General features: G+C 50.6%; 1 protein-coding gene across 14 annotated transcripts in view; it reads left to right on the top strand.

Annotated features, from left to right (window-relative positions):
* The window catches only part of LOC102445074 (ataxin-2-like), a 257,980-nt gene that overhangs the window by 132,730 nt on the left and 108,916 nt on the right, over positions 1-16,334 (top strand). For 11 of the 14 annotated variants that reach the window (XM_075914768.2, XM_075914775.2, XM_075914772.2 and 8 more), the window contains exon 10: positions 15,569-15,778. The exons of the other annotated variants lie outside the window; for them this stretch is intronic. In XM_075914768.2, coding sequence (XP_075770883.2) covers positions 15,569-15,778 — 210 coding nt within the window. The remainder of the gene's footprint in view (positions 1-15,568; positions 15,779-16,334) is intronic. 14 annotated transcript variants of the gene reach the window in all.

Genomic DNA, 16,334 nt, shown 5'->3' with positions numbered 1-16,334 from the left:
CACGCCGGGTGACAGCTCTCCACCAGATGACCTCCGTCAGTTCCAAGAGTTGTCTAAGCGAGTAGCTATCACATGAGAGATTCCGCTGCAGGAACTCAAGGACAAGCAACACAAGCTTTTCAGGAATCTCCAACCGCAGCATAGGTCACGCCTAGCCATTCCTCTTGACGAGGGCATCCACTGGCTGATGAAGCGTGGCGTGCTCCAGCATCGGCTCTTCCGACCAACAAACAGGCTGACAAGAAATATTTTGTACCACCGAAGGGCATGGAATTCCTCTTTGCCCATCCACAACCTAACTCCCTAGTAGTTGACGCAGCTCAACAGAGGGCTAGAGCCCCACACCTCAAACAACAGGGCTCCGATAAGGACATAAAGAGACTTGGCCTCCTGGGCAGGAAGGTCTACACTTCAGCAACGCTGCTGCTCAGAATCGCCAATTACTCGGCGCATCTCTCCAGTCACACCTTGGATACGTTTTCATGCCTCACCCCCCTCATGGATCATCTCCCTGATTCTAAGAAATCGATCCTAAGGTCAGTAATCCAAGAGGGCTACACATCAGCGAGAACGTCCCTCCAAATAGCCATGGACGTTGCTGACACCGCTGCTCGCTCCACTGCTACTGCCATCGTTATGCGCAGAGCTTCTTTCCTTCAAGCGGCGGGAGTTCCGAAGGAACTACAGGCCAAAGTCGAGGACTTACCCTTCGACAAGGATAAGCTCTTTGCAGAAACCACGGACTAAATCTTACACTCCTCTAAAGACTCCCGAACAACCTTGTGAACTCTGGGGATGTACACTCCCCCCTTTAAGAGATGCCGGTACTCACCATACCAGCGCAGATATGACTACTCCTACATCAGACGACAGTGGCAGCAACACCACCAGCAACAGAGGCCCTTCGACAACCAACGCTCTCGCCAGAGGCCTCAGCGACGCCGAAACCCAAACAGCAGGACGAACATGCCTCCCAACAAGCAACAGGTTTGATGCGTTGGTTGGGGGCGAGTAGACAGTCACAGGCAGCATCACGAATCGTACGACCCAGCTCTTTCACCACCGGCTGAGGCCCTTTCTACATCAGTGGGCAAAAATCACTACGGACAGATGGGTCCTCGAGATTGTTCAATCTGGCTACGCTATCCCTTTCATAGCCATCCCATCAACCACCCCACCCCGTCCCTCTTCAGTAACCTTCCTCACGAGACCCTCCTCCGACTAGAAGTCGACTGCCTTCTCTCTCTGGGTGCCATAGAGCCAGTCCCAAAGGATTTCACGAACAGGGGCTTTTACTCACATTATTTCCTCACCCAGAAGAGGTCTGGAGGTTGGCGCCCCATCCTAGATCTCCGCCGTTTGAACAAATATCTCAAGAAATGATTCAAAATGACTACTTTAGCTGCCATAATCCCTGCGTTAGATCCACAGGACTGGTTTGCCGCCCTCGACCTCCAGGACGCCTATTTCCACTTCCCTATCCATCCAGCTCACAGGAGGTTCTTGTGCTTCGTCGTAGCAAAGGACCACTTCCAATACAAGGTCCTCCCCTTCGGGCTATCGTCAGCCCCCAGGGTGTTTTCAAAGGTTCTATCCGTGGTCATGGCCTTCCTCCGACGCCAAGGGGTACTCATCTTCCCTTACCTGGACGATTGCCTACTCAAGGGCCCTTCTGCACACGAGGTCTCCCAGATGGCTCACCCCACGAGGCAAGTCTTTCAATCGCTCGGACTCCTCCTCAACGAGCAAAAGTCCGTTTTGCACCCGACTCAGAATATTGAGTTAATTGGGGCCCGCCTGGACTCACTTGCCAGCAGAGCGTTCCTACCCTTACAGAGGTTTCAAGCCATCCAAGACCTCATTCACACCATCACCGTCAGCCCTACCATTCCACTCATCACATGCCTCAGACTGATGGGCCATATGGCCGCCACAACATACGTGGTGAAGTACGCCAGACTACATCTGCGCACCCTTCAGTACTGCCTGATTCTCGTATACGACCACACCAGATACGATCTCCACAGGCCAGTAACGCCGCCACCTGGCGTTCTCCAATCACTCCTATGGTGGACCAGCCACACAAACCTGCTGTCAGGTATACCTTTCCATCAGCAGGAGCCACTCCACCAAATCACAACGGATGCCTCCCTACTAGGCTGTGGGGGCTCACATGGGCTCCCTCTCAGTCCAAGGCCAATGGTCCCCACAAGAAGCAAGGCTACACATAAACCTTCTAGAGCTACGCGCCATTTTCAACACATGCAAATCCTTCCTTGTCTACATTCGAAACACCACGGTGAGGATACTCACAGACAACATCACAGCCATGTATTATGTGAATTGCCAAGGCAGCGCTCGCTCCCGTTCCCTATGCACGGAAGCCATCCGCTTTTGGAACTGGTGCATTCGCCAGAGTTACACCTACGGCATCCTACTTACCTGGCACCACAAACGTGACGGCAAATTTCCTGAGCAGACATTTCCATGTGAAGCACGAATGGGAAATGCACGATGATGTCCTACGCGACATCGTCCAACGTTGGGGTACTCCCCGAGTGGACCTCTTTGCAACTCCCGCCAATACAAAATGTCGCAAGTACCGCACCAGGGTGGGCCTAGGCCACGCATCCCTGGGGGACGCTTTCCTTATGACTTGGTGCGGACCCCTCTGTGCATTCCCCCCCATACCTCTGATCCCCAAAGTCCTTCAGAAGCTGAGGGTGGACAGAGCAATGCTAATCCTCATAGCCCCGGACTGGCCTCGCCAGCACTGGTTCCCCTTCCTCCACCATCTGTCCGCGCGGACACCGATCTGCCTTCTGCCTCTCCACAATCTCCTCACACAAGACCGAGGATGCCTGAAACACCCCCAGATACAAATACTGAACCTAACAGCATGGTTCCTAACTGGCTGACTCCATTCGAATCCCTCTGCTCCGTTCTAGTCTAACACGTCCTAGTACACAGTAGTCGACAAACCACGAGAAAAACTTACCTTCACAAGTGGCGCAGATTCTCCTCCTGGTGTACCTCGAACCACGACGATCCGACACGTCTGTCGATCCCCTCCGTACTGTACTACGCGTTGCACCTAAAGAACAAAGGCCTCGTGTTAGCCTCCATCGGGGTGCACCTCGCAGCAATATCAGCATTCACATCACCGATAGATGGTGTTTCTGTCTTCACCCATCCTACTACTAAGAGATTTCTCAAGGGCCTTACCAACATGGCCCCACCGCACGACCCAGTCCCACCCGTGTGGAGCTTGGATGTAGTCCTCGACGCCCTAATGAGGCAGCCGTTCGAGCCGCTGGTGACTGTATCCTTGCATTTCCTCACTTTGAAAACCGTTTTCCTGCTTGCTATAACATCGGCACGCAGAGTGAGCGAGCTTTCTGCCATGATGGCCACGCCACCATATACAATTTTCCATAAGGATGGAGTAGTCTTGAGAGTACACCCAAGATTCATACCCAAAATCGTCTCTCATTTCCACGTCAAGGAACTAGTGATCCTGCCAACCTTTTTCCCAAAGCCCCACGCCTCACCACGGGAAGCGGCCCTACGCTCCTTGGACACCCGCAGGGCCTTAGCATTCTACATAGTTTGCACTAGACCTTTCAGGCGTACGGACCACTTATTCGTCTCCTTGGCACAGAGGTCAAAGGGTCAACGCCTGTCTTCCTAGAGGATTTCCAATCTCGTAACCTCATGCATAACGCAATCGCACGCAGCGAAAAGCTTACCCCTTCCATCCCAACCACGCACCCACTCCACTAGAGCCATGGCCACATCTATAGCGTTTCATAGAGGGGTATCTCTGAAGGACATCTGCAGGATGGCGACCTGGTCCTCACATGAGACCTTCGCCAAACACTATTCTATTTCTCTAGGCACTCGTTCAGATGGGGCAGTGGCGACTGCGGTGCTGTCTGCAGCAGATAAATGGGGACTCCTTGCCCTCCTTCCGTTCTGGCGACTACTGCTATGCAGTCACCCATAGTGGAGCACCCGCGGGGACATCCCCGAAGAAGAAAGCGAAGTTACTCACCTTCGGTGCAGTAATTGTCGTTCTTCGAGGTGGTGTCCCCGCGGGTGCTCCACTACCCGCCCTCCTCCCCGCTTTGGAGTCCTCTCTCTCTGCTTTTGTCTCTTACACACTCCGAGGCGGTCTCAAGGAACTGGCGGGGGGCCAGACCGTGCGAGACAGAAAAGAGCGCGAAAGCCATGAGCCCACAGCACGTGTGTGGCCCGGCCGAACACTGCTCATCATGAGCTTCCATCTGTGGCGCCGGGGCCTGGCCTCCACTTTGATAGCCTAACTGTTCTGGCTACTGCCACGCCGTGAACCAGGGCCTGGCCTGCCTGTAAATTTGTAAACTTGACTCTGAGTGGCCTGTCGCCCACCCTGAACTCGGGCTCGGCATACCCCCAGAAAGGGCCTGGGGGGACTTGAAGCCCCCCCCCCCCCCCCCCCGAACCAGGGCGGTTCTTGGATAGATGCACAGACTTTGTTGGGAGCTGCCCGCCTGAAGGAAGGTCGGTCACGGACTGGTGACCTGGGGGCTTGGCTTAAAGGGGCAGTATCATGGGCCGGAGGAGGAGGAACCCCTCCGGGCAGGCAAACCGACTACAGGCCCCTAAATCCCTTTCTGCAGCACTAGACAGTCGCTTCCCATTCTGTATGTGTGAAACTGATTGTTCCTTCCTAAGTGGAGCACTTTGCATTTGTCCTTATTAAACTTCATCCTGTTTACCTCAGATCATTTCTCTAGTTTGTCCAGATCATTTTGAATTATGACCCTATCCTCCAGAGCACTTGCAACCCCTCCAACCTTGGTATCGTCGACAAACTTTATAATCGCACTCTCTATGCCAATATCTAAATCGTTGATGAAGAACCAATCCCAAAACAGACCCCTTTGGAACCCCACTTGTTATGCCCTTCCAGCATGACTCTGAACCATTAATAACTACTCTCTGAAAATCCAGCCAGTTATGCAGCCACCTTATAGTAGCCCCATCTAAGTTGTATTTCCCTAGTTTATTGATAAGACGGTCATGCGAGACCTAGTGATGTTAAGAAGCATGTACTTTAATGATCTAGTTGACAAATTTTTGTTGACTACATGATGAATGGATAAGGGTTAGCTCCTAAAATACTTTTAATACAGAGCCGCAGCAGGGGTAGCTCCTGAGATACATCACAAGCCAGGACTGAGCCAGGCTGCTGGCCAGCCCTCTAAAAAATGTACTGGTAGAGGGTGTGCGGGGGGGAAATGTGCGTATGGAACGGCCCCGCTATAAGTTGCCCCGTTACACATCTGTTCTGCACTAAAGTCATGGATGCTTGTAGGAACTGATGTGTTATAAGTCTTCCCATTCCCTGCTCTTAAGTCGCCCCCCCCAATTTGCGCAAATAGAAATCAGCTGTGGGAAAAACATTCCCCACTTTAAGTTGTTTCGCGATAAGTCCAAGTTTTTTGGAACGTATCTTGGACTTATAGCAAGGACGGCCTGTAGTCGATACCATTAACCGATAAGCAAAAATAGGTTAACTGTTCAATCAAATACACTATTACATCCCCCGTGAGACTGTGTCAAATGCTTTACTAAAGTCTAGGTATATCACATCCACCATTTCTCCCTTATCCACAAGACTCGTTATCCTATCAAAGAAAGCTATCAGATTAGTTTGACATGATTTGTACTTTACAAATCCACGCTGGCTGTTATCTATCACCTTATTTTCTTCCAGATGTTTGCAGATGAATTCATTAATTACTTGCGCTGTTATCTTTCCTGGCACAGAAGTTAGACTGACTGGTCTGTAGTTTCCTGGGTTGTTCCTATTTCCCTACTTCCATGACTTTTCAAAGATGATAGCTAGAGGCTCAGGTACCTTCTCTATCAGCTCCTTGAGTATTCTAGGACAGTGGTTCCCAACCTTTTTTATACCGCAGACCAGAAAACCCATTCACAAACTTTTGGCGGACTGGTATTATTGTATTTGCATGTTCATTATGCAAATAATAAATACGCAAATAAAATGTTACCTGTCCGCCAACCCGCTGACCCTGTCTCGTCTGTGCACATCCCTCTATCTTCAACCCCAGAACCCTCGGACACCATCCAGCCAACACTACTACTCTGTGTTTCTGTATTATTAATTTTTCCAAACGCATCGTCTGATATCTCCTATATCCCACTAACCTCATTACTTCACAAGTCTGTCTTGCCAAGCCTGTCACCACAGTGCCCACTGTCTCCCACTTCCCAACACCCCCTGCTGCCAATTTCCTTTTGTCAACCACCTCTGTCTTTCCTGCAGCCTGTCCTGAATCCGCTGTCCCTGTCCCAGCGACCCCGACTTAAATTGACAACCTCCCATTTGCCCCGGATCCTGCCCCACCACTCCCAGTGCTCCCTGATCCTGTCCCACTACCCCCTGTGCCCCTTCCTCCACAAACTCCATGACTGCCTGTTGTGCCAAACCCTGATCTTGCCCCACTGACCCTGCAACTGCCTGTTCCACAAGCTCTGAGGCCCCCAACCCTGCTCAGACACCTTCAGATCTGCTGGCCCCTGAGATAGAAGCACGAGCTGTGCCGCACCTGGCTCCATAACCACTGCCCCACTGCAACCTACCCCCTCTTTCCCTTTGACCTCTAACCCCTGCCCTCCCTCAGCGCAACCCAGCCCCTTGCTCCCCAGTGTATAACGCCCTTTAACCCCCCCACTCCATGCCCTGTGCCCTTTGACCCTTTAACCTCTGACCCCTACAGCCCATGCCAATACCCTCTTGTCCAGTGACCCCACCACGCCCTCATCCAACATCCCTTTGCCCCCACCCCAGCTCTGCACTCTCCAGAGAGGGTGGCTGCCTTCTCTAGGGAGCATAGCCCTAACTGCCATGCAGGCAGGGGGTGTGGCCGACGGCGGTGCACGCGCTCCCTCCTCCTTCGTGCACCCTCTTCTCCCCCCCCCCAGCACATCTCGCGCCCCCATGGGTAGAGGTGGGGTGCGGAACGTGGAGCCCTGGCTGGGCTGCCATCTATCTTGGGTGGGAGCGGGGATAAGGGAGGGAGGAACCGCCTGCTCTGCCTCCTCCAGCCGCCACCTCAGCCCCAGCGCTGCCTGCAGGCAAAATCAGCTGCCATGGCTGCCGGAACTGAATCCGGTTGCTGTGCTTCAGCGCCATTGTGAATTGCTGGCTTCAGCTCCGGCAGCCAGCGATTCACGGCCCGGTACCGGTCCGTGGACTGGTGGTTGAAAACCGCTGTTCTAGGATGCATTTCATCAGGCCCTGGTGACTTGAAGACATCTAACTTCTCTAAGTAATTTTTAACTTTTTCTTTTCCTATTTTAACTTCTAAACCTACCCCATTTCCACTAGCATTCACTATGTTAGGCATCTACTCACCACCAACCGAAATGAAGTTAAGTACCTCTGCCATTTCCAAGTTTTCTGTTGTTTCTCCCTCTTCATTGAGCAATGGATCTACCCTGTCCTTGGTCTTCCTCTTGCTTTGTAATATATTTGTAGAATGTTTTGTTACCCTTTATGTCTTTAGCTAGATTGAGCTCGTTTTGTGCTTTTGCCTTTCTAATTTTGCCCCTACATACTTGTGTTGTTTGCTTATATTTGTCCTTTGTAATGTCACCTAGTTTCCACTTTTTATATGACTCCTGTTTTGACATTTAGATCATTTACGATCTCCTGGTTAGGCCAAGGTGGTCTCTTGCATTTTTTCCTATCTTTCCTATGCAGTGGAATAGTTTTCTCTTGGGCCCTTAATAATGTCCATTTGAAAAACTGCCAACTCTCTTGAGTTGTTTTTCTTCTTAGTCTTGCTTCCCATGGGATCTTACCTACCAGCTCTCTGAGTTGACTAAAATTTGCCTTCCCGAAATCCATTGTCTCTATTTTGCTGTTCTCCCTTCTACCCTTCCTTAGAATTGTGAACTCTATGATTTCATGATCACTTTCACCCAAGCTGCCTTCCACTTTCAAATTCTCATCCAGTTCCTCCCTATTTGTTAGGATCAAATCTAGAACAGCTTGCCCCAGTAGCTTTCTCAACCTTCTGAAATGGAAAAAAAAATGGTCTCCAATGCAGTCCAAGAACTTGTTGGATAATCTGTGCCCCGCAGTGTTATTTTCCCAACATATATCTGGGTAGTTGAAACCCCCATCACCACCAAGTCCTGTGCTTTGGATGATTTTGTTAGCTGTTTAAAAAAAGCCTCCTCCACCTCTTCTGCCTGAGTAGATGGTCTCTAGTAGACCCCTAGCATGACATCACCCTTGTTTTATACCCCTTTTAAGCTAACCCAGAGACTCTCAACAAGTCTGTCTCTGTCCATCTGTGAGGGAGTGGGAGGAGGGCCTGGTAATACAGGGGCTAAAGAAGGTCTTTTGGCTCAACTAGCCCTGACCTGTTTTACCTGTAGCCAATGCCAGGCCTGGAGGGAGAATAAAAGAGAGGAACCTGGCTCAGTTAGGGGCTGACCAGTGAAGAGACAAGAGCTGGTTCTGCTGTCTGCAGGACCTGAGCCAGAGCCACCTACTGGGTCAGCCACAGGAGCACGTAAGCCTCCATCCCTTCCCCTGGTGCAAAGGGGGAGAACCAGAAGGAGCCCGCCCTGAGGAGGGGGAAATTGGACTCTTGGGGCCATGTCCCAAACTTAGGAACCAGACTCTGATAAGAGGCTGGAATTCCTAGGCCTGGGGCCTCAGCAGCAGGGGTCTACACTCCGTGCCACCAGCTAACTCCGGGACCTAATCTCTAGGCCACCCTGCTGCCCAGGAGACCCAGCCACAGGTGGTGGAGAACATGGGCACTGCCCCAGCCCTGCTGGAGGGCCTTATTACAGTGACAGCCATAGACCAAGCCAGTGTGAGCCTAGCCCTTGAAGTGAGATGGAGCCGCTCGTGAAGTGGATGGCAGAGCAAAAGGCCATCCAGCAGCAACAACAGCAGCAGTTGTTACAACAGATGGCCCAGTAGCAGCAACAGCTAATCCGAGAATTAGCAGCCCAACAACAACAGCTGATGTAGCACCTGACTTCCCTGCTACAACCCAGGACTCTGGCTGGACGATGATCCTGAGGCATTCCTGGAAATATTTGAGCGGGTGGCCATGGTAGCACAGTCCTTGCCCCATACCTGACAGGGGTAGCCCAGACTGTGTACCGCGCCCTCGACCCTGTTGCCGCTCAGGAGTACATTCAGGTCAAAACAGCAATCCTGGACGCCCTGGACATGTCGGAGGAGATGTTCAGACAGTGCTTCCGGGGGGGGAACAGTACCCACCAGCAGCCCGACCCTGCCTCATCGCCCAGAAGCTGCGGGATGCCTGCTGGAGGTGGCTGAAGCCAGAGACAGATGGGAGTGCAAGTTGCCAAGCAGCTCCTGCTTGAGCAGTTCACCCAGATCTTACCTTCTGGAGGGAGGGAATGGGTGGTGCAAACCACCCTGATAGCATAACCACTGCTGTCCAGCTGATGGAGAACTATCTGGCAGCCAAATCCCTAGGGACGATGCCCTCTTTGGGCCCCAGAGCGGCCAAAGGCACCCCACCACTGACAACTGGAACTAGCCAGAGGCCACAAGGCCAGGGGGAACCTTGGCGCCCACTACCCCTCCCTGGGCCCCAAAGGGCTCACGGGTTCGGGGTACCCACATATTGCAACTCCCGGGCTCAGGACTAGCCCACCAGGTCCCCCTTTGGGAGACCAGGTGCCCACCAGACATGGAGCCAGGTCCCCTACTCAACCCCAGGCTTGGAGAAGCTTGTCGAGGCCCATCCTCCTGGGCACCCCGAGGAGACACCCCCCCCCCCCCCGAAGTCTACCCAGGAGCAGGACACCTGTTTTACATGTGGGGACTTTGGGCATTGGTCTAGGGACTGCTCGTACGTGGAATGTAACTTCAGGAAGCTCTGAACCCCAGAAACACGCGCACGCCATCAGGACCCTGCCAAGATGACCGTCCCACTGTGGATAAATGGGATGGAGGCAATCGGGCTGATTGACTCCGGTTGCACCCAGACCCTGGTATGCTGAGCACTCATGCCTAACCCTGGCCCTCCTCGGGGCACCATCAGGCTGCAGTATGTCCACGGTGATGTGTAGGTTTACCCCTGCACCCAGGTGACTTTATGAGTAGGTAGGTGTGAAGAGCCTTTGGTGGTCGGCCTGGCCCCAACCCTCGCCTACCCAGTGATACTGGGCAGAGACAGGGAATATTTTGGGGAGCTGCTGTCAGAACTCGTGAAACCTTCTGCTATGGAATGACAACCCCAGCTTTTAAGGGCTGGTCAAATTGAAACGACGACTCTTGAAGGAGTGGGGGAAGTGGCAGATCCTGGGGAGGGGACCTCTTAAGGTCCAGCACAAGCTCAGGCAGACCAAGCCCCCAGGCAGCCCGAGAGAGAGCCCAGCCACGTTACCTGAATCGGCAGTCCTAACTCACCCCTCAGACTTTGTGGGAGAGCAGCAAGTCAATGAGACCCTAAGCAGAGCATATGACCAAGTGGTCATAGTAAATGGGGAGACATCAAGTGGGAAAGTTCCCCCATTTTGAAATTTAGGGAGACCACCTATACCGGGTAGAGAAGGACCCGTAAATGGAAGAAGTGCACCACCAGCTCCTGGTGCCTCGGCCGTATCAGAGAGAGGTCATGCGGCTTGCCCATGCTGTACCCATGGTGGGACACCTGGGGAGGGAAAAGATGTTGGCTCAGATCCTGGCCTGCTTCTTTTGTCCCAGGATTCACAGGGAGATCGCAGACTTTTGTGCATCCTGCTCAGTGTGTCAACTCAAGGCACTCTGGCCAGTGGAGAAAGCCCCGCTAATTCCCCTCCCACTCATGAGTGTACCCTTTGAGCGGATTGGGGTGGACATCGTCGGCCCCCTGGAGACAAGTGCTGCTGGATACCAGTTCATCCTCCTCATAGTTGACTACAAGGCCTTTTTGCCCAACTAGCCCCGCCCTGTTTTACCTGTAGCCAATGCCAGTCCTGGAGGGAGAATAAAAGAGAGGAACCTGGCTCAGTTAGGGGCTAACCAGCAAAGAGACAGGAGCTGGTTCTGTCATCCGCAGGACCTGAGCCAGAGCCACCTACTGGGTCAGCCACAGGAGCAGGTAAGCCTCCATCCCTTCCCCTGGTGCAAAGGGGGAGAACCAGAAGGAACCCGCCCTGAGGAGGGGGAAATTGGACTCTTGGGGCCATGCCCCAAACTTAGGAACCAGACTCTGATAAGAGGCCGGAATTCCTGGGCCTGGGGCCTCAGCGGCAGGAGCCTAAACCCCGTGCCACCAGCTAACTCTGGGACCTAATCTCTAGGCCACCCTGCTGCCCAGGAGACCCGGCCACACCATCTCAACCTCAATCCAAGTGTGTACATTTTTAATATATAAGGCAACACCTCCTCCCTTTTTTCCCTGCCCATCCTTCCTGAACAAGCTGTATCCTTCCATACCAATATTCCAATCATGTGTATTATGCCAACTATGTCAGAGTTGTGTTTATTTACTAGCATTTCAAGTTCTTGCTTATTCCCCATACTTCTTGCATTTCTTCTTCTTGCACAGGCTCCCATTTATTTCAGTGTGACGTTTGGTGTGATTAAGTTCTGTAATAGGAAGGAAAAACAACGGCATAGAGTTCCTCAGAAGTTTTCTCTCCAGATAAATACCCTTGAGTATGTTTGTGTACATATATAGTTGTAACTGAGCCAAGTGCAGCACTATTTCCTTTTAACAGAGATAACTGAATCCTATATGCTGTGAACTAGATATTCAGTGTTGGCATGTGTTACTTATTGAGTTCAGTAATACACCAGCCTCGTTGGAATACTTTTTTTTTTTTTTTAATCCTAACACTTCAAGATGTTGTGAAGAAATAAACCACAATACTCAAGTGTGACTGTAATGGACAGGAGTGCTGACCAGCACCCGATGACTAAGGGGTTAACTCAGGTACCTAGCAAAGGTGTTGGCTAGGGGTCCAGGAGAACCAATTGAGATAGAGGGTTAAAATTTGAATTGGATATGGCAGTGTTTCCCAATTGGTGCTCCGTGGAACCCTGGGGTTCTGCAAAGCAAAAGTAGGGGTTGCGCGAGGAGCCGGCATTCCCTGCCCCCTCTGAAAGAGAGAGCGCTGGCTAACCAGCTTCTTACAGAAACAGCATGCTTGTTTCCCGTTCCTCCCTGGCAACAGAGGCGTAGCGAGGCGAGGGCAGAGGGGAACAGTTGCTCCCAGCCAGCACACTAGGGGGATGCCAGATGGGTGACAGCGGGGAGGGAACCACTTCCCCTCCCCAAAGAAGCCGGCCTGCGCTGCCTGAACAGCTGGGGCTGTGGCACCCAGTAACTTAGTTCTGCGGCCTTTCTGCGTGGTGGGGGAGGGGAGGTCAGGAGACCCGGGTCTGCGCAGCTCTGACTGTGCAGGCAGTGCTTTCTGCCCTGGGATTCCCCGCAGGAAGGCATCGTGGAAGTGAGTTTCTGGAGTGCAACAGCCCCTGCTGTTCAGGCAGCGTGCACACCAGCTGTTTGGGGAGGGGAAGTGCAGTTACACACTTCCCGGAACTCAGAGGTGTTGCAGGATTGCCAGGTACTGGTCCCAGCTGCCCCTGTCCCCTGCCCCTGTCCAGACCCCCCCCACGAGTACCCTGTCCGCTGTCCCCAGCACCCAGCAGCACCCTGTCCCCAGCACCCAGCCACCCACCCCAGTGCCCAGCAGGACCATGTCCCTGACCCCAGCATCCTGCCCCAGCACCGCGCCACCCAGCAGCGCCCTCTCCCCAGCCCCTGCCCCCACCAGCACAGTTGGGACCACATTAGTGAGGCTTGGGGGTTTTGAAGGAGCATTTTTTTTTGTTTTTTTTGCATCTCACTTGTGTGGCCCCAACTGACTTTTCTGTGGGTCAGTGACCCTTGACTCAAAACCAGTTCCTCACCCCTCTCATAAATAAAGACAATGCTGAAATCTTTTGAGTTTGACATATTTTATTTCAAAATGAAGCCAGGCCAACAAGCCCCCAATTGGGGCCAAATCCCTATCTCACTGCAGCATCATAACACTCCTGTACCCCCCACCCTGACTCCAAATCTGAGCCTCTCATACACTGGAACCCCCTGTCCTGAGCCTGTCACATCCCCAAACTCCTGCATCCCCACATCCTCAGTCTGCCACAACACTCCTGCACCATCCACACATCACAAATCTGTGTCCTGAGCCCATCATACTCCCAGCCTCCCTGCCCTGAGCCCCTGACACACCCCAGCCCAAACTCCTGCACCCTCACAGCCACAAGCCTGCGGCTTGCTCGGCTTGCTCAGCACCCCAACCTTCCACCTGAGCCCAACACTCCCGAGCCTGGAGCCCCCTCCCCGAGCCAGCATCCCCTTCTCCTGCATCCAAATTCCCTCCCAGAGCTTGTACTTCTCACCCCTTCCCACCCCCAAATCCCTCATTCCCACCCCAGAGCCCACACATCCTATCTCAACCCAGTGAGAATGTATAAGGGCCAGGGATAGCAAGTGATGGAGAGGAGGGGAACAGAGAGGATGGGGCCTCAAAGGGGTGGGGTCTTGGGATTTCATGCATTGGTGGGGTTCCCTGCTTTTTTTTATTTTATTTTATTTTTTTTGCTTGACAAACCTAGGGGTTCCTTGAAATTCTGAAAAGCTGAAAAGGGTTCCTCAGCCAAATAAAATTGGAAAACACTGGGATATAGGTTCCTTGCCTGCTTTCTTTGTGTGGGAGAGAGAAACCAGGAGCTGAGACCCACAGAATGATTTAAACCCAGACAGGTCTACCATGTCCCCATGGAATTCAGGGCATGGGAGTGGACTGAACAAAGAGAAGATTAGAAGTAAGTGACAGGGAAATGTGAATCCAGTCGCGTTCAGGGTCATTTTTCTTTATTTTGTGCTTTGGTTTGAACTACTCTGTGTGATTCTGTGCCTCCCCTCCCCCTTTACCAGCTAAGCATTGTGCCAGAGGTTTTTTCCCCCCTCTGTTTTAATTTGTTTTCCTTGGTTGCTACATGTTACAGAGCAACTAAGTATGCTTTCTCAAGTTTATCTTTTGTTTTGTAATAAAAATCACTTCTTTTAAGGTGATGATTTGATTATTGTGTCCTGGAGGGTCTGTCTGTGTGTATCTGACTGAGGGGTCAGCTACTAGAAACTGCAGCTTGTTTTTCTCTCTTCTTTTTTGCAAGCTCTTTTGGGGCAAAAGCTTGGGGTACCTCTGGGGGTGATTTCAAGTGTTCACCCCTGGCTTTAGGGATAAAAAGCACTTGATTGATGGTGGCAGCAAATCCCCCAAAATCTGTGTGTTGTGATTCTGTGGCGGGGGGGGGCAGGTAGTTTTTGATAACCAGCCTCTGTAGAGGCAAGGTTTTGAGCTCTTTGTGGGCTCCCATCTTCTGCACTCTGAGGGTATGTCTAGACTACAGGGTTTTGTTGACAGAAGTTTTGTCGACAGATACCGTCGACAAAGAGCGCCTAGACTCCATCCAGTTCTGTCGACAAAGCAAGCCGGTTTGTCGACATAACAGTGTGGACGCAAAGGACAGTGTAGATGGAATAATGCCTTCTATCGACAGAACTCTGTCAACAAAAGGCGTTATTCCTCATAGAATGAGGTTTACATATGTCGACAAAACTGCTGAGTTCTGTTGACGTTATGTCGACATAACTCAAAGGCAGTGTGGACGCAGGTATAGTTTTGTCGACAAAAGTCCACTTTTGTCAACAAAACCCTGTAGTCTAGACACACCCTGAGTGCCACAGTAGGGAACAACCCTGACAGTGACACTCTGGGGAGAAGACCTAGGCAATAGCTAGGTAAAGGTAAGTGATGTTTGCTACTTAAATATTTTTGCTTTAAACATTCTGATCATAACTACTGCCCAAACAGCATTATTTCTTTTAAATCTACATTTAGTGCCTGTATTGTTCATTGTATTAGTTTGCTGATTGCACATTAGTTGATGCATTCTGTTCTTAAATTTTGAAGCAGGGTTCTTTGTTTCAAAGACAAATTTTAAATAAGCCTTCTCCAGAAGTGGTAGGGGCACAAATGTCAGACTTCAGACACTGAACACTGCTGTTTTTTGTGAAGAAATACTTTCTGTAGTTGATATCGCTCGTCATTGAATTTGAAAAACAATAGCTTGCATAGTCAGTATTTTATATGTGAATCATTGTATGAGATTCTGTAGTAACCATTTATGCATCTTGTCTAGAGAAATGTGTACTAAGAAACATGTATATAAACAGGCTAACAGATTAAGCTTTAACTATTCCTCAGTAGTATTTGTAAATCCTAAATTAACCCTTTGGGGAGCTAATGAGAGATTACATTTGACCAGTCTTGAAGAGGGTGGTTATTCTACCACTTGTAGAAATGAATGAATTTGTCCCCAAAGGGTTAATTATATAAAAAATCATTTTTATCATATTTTACTTTTTTCTGTTTTACCTTTTTTACCCCCATAATTTGTCTTTAGTTTTTATACTTTCCTTCATATCATTTGTTCTGTCAGGTGTTCCCTGGCCATCGCCTTGCCCATCTCCTTCCTCTCGCCCACCTTCTCGGTACCAATCAGGTCCCAACTTTCTTCCACCTCGGGCAGCCACCCCTACAAGGCCGCCTTCCAGGCCCCCCTCACGGCCATCCAGGCCCCCGTCTCACCCCTCTGCTCATGGTTCTCCAGCTCCTGTCTCTACTGTGCCTAAACGCATGTCTGCAGAAGGTACAATACCACAATTTGTTCATGGTTTTTGTTTGTCTTTAACTCCCTTGTGAGTTTAATTACAAAATTGTTTTTCCTCTTTGTTACTTAACCTATAATTTGTGTTTTAACTTCAGTTTATCAGACTAAATAAAAAGGTTATAGAAAACTTTACAAAACAAAATATAAAGCTGTGAAATTTCTCAAGTTGGTATGAAATAAGCTCAGCTTTGTAACACCGCTCAGTGTTTTAACCTAGCAAATGGCAACACGCAGGGCCTGGCTGGTTTTTTTTTTTTTTTAAGGCGGCTTTCTTAGGAATGATATTTTAAGGTCATTGTAAAAATCTAATGCATTCTGTCATGTAATACCACATAAACCAGACTCATTCCAACTGCTTACTCTCAAATCCCCAAATCCTGTTTTTGGTAAAAGTGCACTGTGAAAAGAGATTAGAATGTGTTTTTTTAAAAATGAGCCTATAGAAAATATAAACATTAATTATAATTTATATCAATGAGGCAACAATGTTGTAAACCTTTGGTAGCTAACAGTACATATAAAGGTTCACATTATT

This window comes from Pelodiscus sinensis, chromosome W (assembly GCF_052426305.1).
Source record: "Pelodiscus sinensis isolate ZL-2025 chromosome W, ASM5242630v1, whole genome shotgun sequence".
In the NCBI taxonomy this organism is placed as follows: Eukaryota; Metazoa; Chordata; order Testudines; family Trionychidae; genus Pelodiscus; species Pelodiscus sinensis.
Note: the sequence above shows the minus strand (reverse complement) of the source record. Positions and strands in the feature narration are given on the sequence as shown.